Here is an 8,819-nt window from a genome sequence, read left to right as displayed (position 1 = left end):
TATATATATATAAGTACTATAAAAGCGAAAAATAATACGAATAATGTAAAATAATAACCCCTTTCAATATTCAACTTCAAATTTATAAATGTATATTATATGCATGTAATTACAACTATTCAATAAGTTACATTTTTACCAATTTAGTAAAAGTCCGTTTGATAGTGATTCTAAAAAACGTTTTCAACCTTAAAAAACGCTTTCAACCTAAATGACTATTTTTGAAAAAAATATAGCGTTTCATAAATTTTAAAAAATATTTTTGAAAACCTGAAAAATCATTTATTGTGGGAAGAAAAAATTATTTGTAATATTTTTTTAAAGAAACACTTGATTGGTGATTTTCTTAAAGATATTTTTATTAAAAATACTTCAATCAGAAATAGTGCCAATCGACGGTCTAAGTTTTCTTTAAAAAAAAAAAAATTATAATACCACAATAATCGTTACGTTATCATCCCGGGAAAGAAAAACCCTTGTAACGGATTTTACTTTATATTTTAAGGTAGTGACAGCTGTCGGGGGAACTGATTTCGCGGCCCTGGAGAATGTTTTGGGCTAATAGATTGACCTGCATTACAATTTGAGGCCCGTTATTGGTTTGGACATGGGCCCTAACAATTTTAGCCCACTAAACCTATTTACTCCAAAACAGGGGTGGCCATGATCTGGGTGACTTAAGGACCACACCCTCTAGTTGGGCCTAGCCCACTGGAGCCCAACCCATTCAAAGAATCCACCGAGTGAGCGACCGGAAATCAGGTGATCCTGAGACCGCAACCGACGGTTGTGATTCTCTGAACCACCCTAGCTTACATGGTCTCTCTACCACTAGATATTCCATCCAAAGCCGCATTATCTCTACGGTAGCTGTCGTCTCTCGCCCGCCCGCCACCACGACCACGCTTCGGGAGGTGCAGAGCTCTCTCCTTTCCCTTTCTATCTGACAATCTCAACTTCCTCTGACATCATATCTTCATCATCATCACCTCGAAAACCGATTCTTTCATTTTCTTTTTTCTTTTCCTTTTTCCTTTCTGAGTGTTTTTGTTTTGAGTTTCAGTGAAGGGTTTGACTATGGCGACTCAATCCACGCCTCCTCCCGACTCTACAACCGAAAAACCCCAAACCCCAGGTTTGATTTTCTCTCCCCTCTGATTTTCTTGAGCGTATATTCCATTGCCTTCTGTTTGGTTGCTGAGAAAAACGGGGAGTAAATGAGAATTTCAATTTTTAATTTTCTGGATTGTGTTATTTGGTTCTTAAAATATGAAAAGCCCTCTCAAATCAGCGAAGTAGTAGTGTTTGGATTTGATCAGGTTTGGTTTCTTGTGTAACGAAATTGTAGTTTCTTTTTCAATCCTGCATTTTCTTAGCCTGGAAACAGTGCTATTGGATTTGTATTGAGGGTTAAATCAGTTAACAATTGTAATATTACTGTGCCGATCAGTTTGTTATATCGTTTCTTGATTCAAATTAGTGGTTAATATCATTAAAGTCCATTTCTGGTTAGAATTTACGAATTTTATGAATTTTCTTTTTGCTACTTGTTGCACGTTTTGGATCAATTTTATCAGGGTGAGTTGGAAAAGCCTTTCTATGGGTTGATATGGTATGCTGAATCATAGGATTAGTCACTAGGGAATAGTGCCTGGTACTGCTTTGGCTGTCTCAAGAAAAGGGCTGAAAGGTGATTGGTAACTTTTTTTGAAGAAAAAAAAAAATTGGAAAACAATTTTGACAATCAGAAAACAGAAAACAGTTTTTTATTCTAAAAAACTAAAAATATTGTATTTTCAAATAACATTTTTTAGTTATTTTCGCATAATTAATTTTTAAAAATAATTATATAAACATGGAGTATGATTAAAAATAAAGAATACAAGTAAAATTTATTTTTAAAACACATTTAAAAACATAGAAAATAGGTTAAAAATATTTTTGGTTTTCAAACAAACTTTTGTTGTATAAAATATGAGAACAGTTTTCAAAAACTGTTCTAAAAAACCGTTCTTAAAAATTGTTTTAAAGAACTGTTTTTAAAAACACTTCCCAAACAGAGTCATAGTAATCAGAAAGAAGTAAGAGACAAGAAGTTTACAAAACTTTGTGACATATAGGCACCTTAAGATATTGTACTATACCAATCCTTATTGTATAGCCTTCCTTGTTTTGTGGAGGTTTACTTAGTTCTTTTGATCAGGTTTGTACTTCATGAGGAGAACCTTTTATCCTTCTTATGTTTTTTTATCTATTAACACATTTGTTTGTTTCTGGCAAAAAATAAAATAAAAGAATAGTAGAGTGTATGAACACAACCTTTGTCTCTTTCAGTGAAGTTAACCATTAAGGTGACTTTGCTTGGTTTGATTGTCATTCTTGTGCTGTCAAGTGTGAAATTGCTGGTTTGAGTCTCCATGCAGCTGCTTTTTGCAAAACCGCGGAAAGTGACTTTGGTTTCAATTCAAGCCTCCTGGACCTTGGAAAGGGGTTTGTATTGGGTTATGATGGTCTTTTGATGAATAGACATTTATTGTAGGGTGCTATGTTAACCACTTTATCTATGTATCACCTCTAGTTTTTGAGCAACTTGAAGGGAAGGCAACATTTTTTCATGGGGAGTGAGAGGAGTAGATATAAATGAAGAAATTGAAGGTTTTGGGAGTTAATTAATTTTTTTATTTTTTATTTTTTATTTAAAGTAACTTTTGCAAGTTGAGGAGGTTGCTATATGGGCTTAACTAGACTCTAAGGCAGTGAAATTGGCTCCTTGAGTTCTACTGAGGATTGGCTATAGGCAGATTGTGTTTATGTTTTGTCCATATCTTAAATTCCTTGAGGATAGATCTTTCAGTCTATTAATGATTATGTGAATGACAAGCTTATGGCTGCATAGGAGATCACACTTTTGAGTATAAGTTGGGTGATCTCACATGAAGGATTTAAAAATAGCTAAAAGGCCCCTTGATGTATAAACCTAGAAAAAAAAATGAATGATGAGGTGCATTTCTTATTAGAAAAATAAATATTTTATCCTTTTTTAAAATATCAGTGCTTTGTAATAGTCTTATCATGTGGTTAGAAAGGTACATTAGTTCTTGTTGATGTTTTTAATCTCTTCATCTTTCTTTATGCCATTTAGTGTCCCAAATCAATTAGTGCAGATGGTTGACGATAAAGAATAAGTTAACAAAGTGAATTTGGTTTTGTTTAATGGATGCTTGGATATACAATTCATATTGATATGCAATTTCTGAACTGCAGCTTCTGAAATCGTACAACCAAGAAATGAGGATCAGCAAGATGCCAAGGCAGCAGCTACTATTTCTCCACCATCCGTGTTTGTGAACTCAGAACCCATGCGAGAGGAACAAGTACAAAATGCTGTTAAATTTCTTTCACACCCGAAAGTTAGAGGCTCTCCAGTCATCTACCGGCGATCTTTTCTTGAGAAAAAGGGCCTCACAAAAGAGGAGATAGATGAAGCCTTTCGCCGTGTACCTGTATGCATGTTATTAGTTCTACCTTTCTTAAAGACCATTACATTGAAACATCATATCAAACATATGTTGATCCTCAGTGTTGTCCGTGGGTTTAATTCTCTTTTCCCTCTTGTCATTGTCTGAAAATTACAGGACCAATCTCCAACTGTTACAGGTGTGCAGGCAGTTAGTGCAAATCAAGGTAATAAATATTAGTGTTGGAGTCGATTCCTTTGTGATATAAGGTGTTATATTAGAGCAGAGTTTAATTGCACTGTTTCTATGGTTGTTCCCTTTTGCTATATCAATTTGATACCAGATGGGCAGTTGAAGTCATCAAACATCCAACAGCAAGCCCAGGCACAAACTCTGCATCCTTCAGCAGCCACTCCTGCTGGTGTCATTTCCAAAACGGGAACCCAGTATCGATTTCACTGGTCTCATGCTTTTCTTGCTATAGGATTCCTTGCAGCTTCAGGTGCCGGAACAGCTATACTTTTTAAGGTATTAGCAAATAACCTTTGTGGTATCATTGCCATCTAACAGCACAAATTAGATTAGTCGATACCCAACTTCATTTTTTTGTGCCATGTTGGGTGTTGTACTCTTCCCCTATGCTTCTTATGCATTACCTCAAGTTGCTGGATATGCTAAATTTTTGTTAGTTAATTTAAAGTGTGATCTTTCTATCAATATATCCCTTTGTCGTTTCCTATCAAAAAAAAAAAAAAATTTGAAGTGTGATCTAACCATCTATTAACATAATTTTTGCTTTAGAATGCTTTTATTCCTAGGTTGAAGTCCTGGATTCGCAAAATTGTATTGGAAGGGGAAAATGACATTGTGCAGAAATCTAACTCAAAACCAAGTTTGGCAGAAGAAGCAACAGCTGCCGCAAAAGCAGCTGCAGCTGCAGCTGCTGATGTGGCAAAAACAAGCCAGGAAATATTGACTTCTAAAATTGAAGGTGGGATTAGAATGAAGTTTGGTCTATTTTATAGTGTGAAATTCCATCCTAGTACATGGATTTTTTTTACCTCTGGCTTCTTTGTTGATGGTTAATAGCCTTCACAATTGATGACCATTCCTTTATTATATATATTTTTTTCTTCCAGAGAACAGACGACTGGAGGAATTTATGAATCTGTTAAATGTGCAAGTACAGGAAATGAAGTCAATGAGTAATGCTATTAGGAAGTTGGAAGGTATTGAAGCCTCTCTCTCTCTCTCTCTCTCTCTCGCCCTCTCCCTCTCCCTCTCCCTCTCCATTTTGAAATCCCTTCCCCCACCTGGAAAGAAAGAGAAAAAAAGAGAAAAAAATGAAAATGAGAGTAGTAAGTTTTAAATTCCTGCAATTTTCAAATATTGGAGTTGTGAGTCCTTGGACTTCAAGTTTCGCATAATTTGAAATTCCCAACAAAAGAAACAGGACCTTAGATAAATCATGCCATCTAGTGGTGGCTAATTACTGTCAGATTTCAATCTGCATAAGGTAGTGGAGATTTATTCTTACAACAATTTCTTTCTTTGTGTAACATCAGGACCAAATAATTCAACTGGGAGACTAATTCAACAAGAAGATACTAGAGGCCTAATGACAACTTCAAAAGTGAGCTAAAAGATTGGAACTAGTTATAACTTAATTCATAGCCTCTGATAGATGAGTTATAAATCCTAGTTAACTTTGTTATTTATTCAAATGTTTTTACAGCATTTAAATGTGAATGGAAAGGCAGAATTTGACTCACGCTCAGGTGCTTATACAAGATGAAGTACTGATTTTCTGTTGTTTTATCTTTTTGATGCTTTGAATTGCCTCGTCATACAATTGAGAATTTTTATACAGTGAGATCTTCATCGCCACCTGCATCTTCTGAACCCTCTGTTGCACCTCACCCAAAGTCATATTTGGAGGTATAGAATTTTTTTATTGTTTTATTTTTTAATCTTATCTTTGCTTAATAATGTTGTAAAATGTAAGGTTTAACAAATCTGTAATTGCAGTCTCTGTTCATATTGTTTTTTACTGTTTTGATAGGAAAGTGCATAACTGTTATTTTAGACTTTAAAGCATGGGTTTCATGCAGCCAGATAATTGTAGAAACTGTTTTGATTTCTTGTTTTCAAGAGTATTTCTCACTTATCTTATGGAAATAATCCTTTCTGTAATTCCGTTGGATGGTGGGGGATGACTGGGGGATGCAATGAAGAATGAAATGATCACCTTAGAATGTATAGTTTTTAAATCCCATATTTCTGGCTGTATTTAGACCCAGCCCAAACTTGAGTTACAGGTTCTCAAATTTATTTTACTGAGATTCATTTTAGCTAATTTGTTTCCAGATAGTTCTAACAGAATCATAACACCGCCATATTTCTCTCCATCTTGATGAAATAATAAAATATCTGGCAGTTGACAAAAAAATTGCTAACTCTTTGAAGAACATTTGAAACAACTTGCATGTGAGTTTCTTTCTGTTCAGTTCAAGCCCCATATCAAATCTGAATTTGGCTTACCAGTTGGTGGTAATTGACATATGACATATGCATGATGATCTTTATCATCCCATCTGGAAATTGTGTTTATGTCTTTCCAGACAAAATTGGTTACTGGATTTACATTGTTTTGATTGTCTGCCTATTTTATGAATTGCAAACTGTAGAACGCTATCCAACTGTTATGGAGAGGTAAAACTTTGATTTTGATTTTGAAATGGATTATTGTTTTATTTTTGGAATTATGTTCCAGATCATGGCCATGGTCCAGAGAGGGGAGAAACCTCCTAACATTAGAGTAAGTCTACTCCTCCCAGTTTCTGCATTTGGATTGACTTGTTTCTTGGGTTTATTAGTAATATTTCCCATTATGGATTTATTTTCAGGACATCAATGATTTACCCCCCAACCCTAATCAGCCACTTTCAAATCCTCGCTTGGCTCCAAGAACTAAGGTTTGCACTTCATGAGCTCTCTTTCGGTCTTCCAAAATATTTCTAATAGTAGATCCAGGAACTAACAAAGACTTTTTGTATGTGGGAATAATAGATAGAATTTTGAGACTGGAGTCTAGTGCAAATATCATTTCTGCAAGGGGCTTTTTTGAAGAGTATTCATCTACTCACTTGGAAGGGCTTATTACATTGATTCTGCACTTTCAGTTTAAGAGTGGTTCCATCACAATAATGGTTAACTGATTGTTATGAATAGAAACTCTGCTAACCATTAATACATGTTTCATGATTTGATCCTTTAAAGAAAAGGGCATTGCCGATCTACTAGCTACAATATTATGTTCTTTGGGATGATTTTGGGATAGGCAGCTAGTATGCAAGCTTTAGAAATACGCCCTCTAATATTATGCTCTATTCCTCCTTGTGCGCCTCTTGTACCATCGCCTTTAGAGGCGTTCAGCTCAATGTTATTCATCCTAATCGGCTTTCAGTTTGTAATTCAAAGGGGGTGTATAACAGTGAGAGGAGTTGAGTCCGCCTTTGAGGAGATTTGTGTATCCTTAAAGCAGCCTATGCCTTTGTATATAGTTTTTTCTCATATGGTGGTGTTTAGTCCTACTTTGATCAGTATTATGTATTTTGTGGGGAGGTCCTCCCATCCTTCTCATGTTTTCATAATTAATATATTTTTTGTTTGATAAAAAAAAAAAAAAAAAATATGCCCTCCAAAATTGAGTGAACAGATATATTTCCCAACTAGTTCATTTTAATTCTCAGTAGTACTCCTCATTCATAATCTTTAATTTGTCATTATGATGTAGGTTTGGTCTTGAGCAGTTGAACTGGCAAAAAATAGCCTTTTATCTTCATGCCTCTGCACCATATCTCACTAACTAATATTTCTCTTTCACCTGAATAGCCATGGGAAGTTGGACAGGTTCAATACAGCGCAGGCCATGCCTATCAGTCTCAAGTAACTGGTGAAGGTTTCAATTCCAGGGCACAAGATAATGGAGTCGGCTATCAGTTGAATGGTGACAGTTCAACTTGGTGGCAGCAAAAGAATGCCAGAATCACAGAAATTGAAACTGAAGATGAACCCAGGACCGCATCTTATACAGCAAGTAATGAGCAACCCATTCAGCGTACCTGGGTTCCTCCCCAGCCACCCCCTATTGCAATGCCAGAAGCAGCTGCAGCCATCCGACAGCCAAAATCTTCTATTCAGAGAGAATCATTAGTTAATGATCAGTCAGTATCTCGTCCTTCAGATGAAATTGATGAGTTGCAGAGGATCACAAAGATATCTGAATCTGGAGGTGTAGTTGAGATCAAAGAAGAGAGCTCAGGACTGAACTCAAGTGAGATGCAACAAGAACAAGAGTAAAGCTATGCAAGAAATTGAAGAAGGGTTGGATTTGCTTGGTCAGCTAGTTGAATAAGTCTCCTGTTTCCCAATGGAAAGCTTCATGAAGGTATCCGTGCTCATACTTTTAATAATCATAATAGTAGCTGGAGGACATGAAACGATTAATATGAGTCCCTCCATTGTCTACCCTCACAGGATATTAAAACAATACATGTAATCTTACGCCATGAGAGGATAGACAATGTCAATAGGTGATGAACTTAATAGCAATTCCTCGCGTTTTTCCTCATTGTTTTGTTATCTATCATGTGAGTTTTTTGTCTGACCGTTTGAAGATTATCTGGCCTCTTGACAAACCCTAGCTTAACTAGTTGAAACTATTTCTGGTTATTAGTCTCAGTGCCCCTTCAATTTAAGGTGTGTCCCAGCTAGCCCTACTTACATGAAATATCTCTTTCTCTATCCATACCCCTTAATTTTGGGCTCTACTGCTTGATATATCTTTTTAGCTTCAAATATGAGCTAGAGACCTAGAAATCTTATGTATTTAAGGTTTGCCTACTTTATGTTGATCCACCTAAAGTTTAGTTTTGATCCTTGCATTGCTGAATGTGCTGTGTGGTTGATGGGAAAATAAGATGGGTATGACTTTAGAATTCATTATCTGCCACATTCTTAGTCATAGAACTGTAAAGAATGCATTCAATTGGAAAACTCTCTTTGACTGCATGAAAATTTGACATTGCCAGAGACTTCCTTCTGATTTTCTAGCTAGATATTAAGAGATTGTACCTTTAGAAAATATTTTTAATATAAAAAGCAATATTTTTGAAAAAAAAAAAGAAAGAAAAAAAAAATCAAGCATTTGACAAGATATTTAGAAAACATTTTTAAAAAGTTAAAAAAACATTTAGGATATTGTGGACCCCGCATTTCGATCTATCTCAATGCGTTTCCCACTCGATGGCGAGCTCGATTTTTATTTGAAAAAAATGATTTTTATTTGATTAAAAATGA

At 35.4% G+C, this 8,819-nt stretch overlaps 1 protein-coding gene across 1 annotated transcript; it reads left to right on the top strand.

The window, feature by feature from the left end:
• The first annotated feature begins 728 nt into the window (after nucleotides 1-728).
• Nucleotides 729-8,091, top strand: LOC100253619 (peroxisomal membrane protein PEX14). The gene is made up of 13 exons (XM_002282707.5): nucleotides 729-914; nucleotides 1,064-1,135; nucleotides 3,265-3,503; nucleotides 3,636-3,684; nucleotides 3,802-3,986; nucleotides 4,260-4,449; nucleotides 4,598-4,687; nucleotides 5,024-5,091; nucleotides 5,194-5,236; nucleotides 5,329-5,396; nucleotides 6,232-6,276; nucleotides 6,365-6,433; nucleotides 7,353-8,091. The coding sequence occupies exons 2-13, from the start codon at nucleotides 1,078-1,080 to the stop codon at nucleotides 7,818-7,820; spliced, it is 1,572 nt and encodes a 523-aa protein (XP_002282743.1). The 5' UTR covers nucleotides 729-914; nucleotides 1,064-1,077; the 3' UTR covers nucleotides 7,821-8,091.
• The last annotated feature ends 728 nt before the right edge of the window (nucleotides 8,092-8,819 follow it).

Source organism: Vitis vinifera, chromosome 17 (assembly GCF_030704535.1).
Source record: "Vitis vinifera cultivar Pinot Noir 40024 chromosome 17, ASM3070453v1".
Taxonomy (NCBI): Eukaryota; Viridiplantae; Streptophyta; class Magnoliopsida; order Vitales; family Vitaceae; genus Vitis; species Vitis vinifera.
Note: the sequence above shows the minus strand (reverse complement) of the source record. Positions and strands in the feature narration are given on the sequence as shown.

What these genes read in the sequence shown, in the direction of transcription:
- LOC100253619 (XM_002282707.5), top strand. Translation starts at nt 1,078, where the DNA reads ATGGCGACTCAATCCACGCCTCCTCCCGACTCTACAACCGAAAAACCC. An exon ending in ATTGACTTCTAAAATTGAAG is followed by an intron (nt 4,450 to 4,597) that starts GTGGGATTAGAA and finishes TTTTTCTTCCAG; the next exon opens with AGAACAGACGACTGGAGGAA. An exon ending in TGCTATTAGGAAGTTGGAAG is followed by an intron (nt 4,688 to 5,023) that starts GTATTGAAGCCT and finishes GTGTAACATCAG; the next exon opens with GACCAAATAATTCAACTGGG.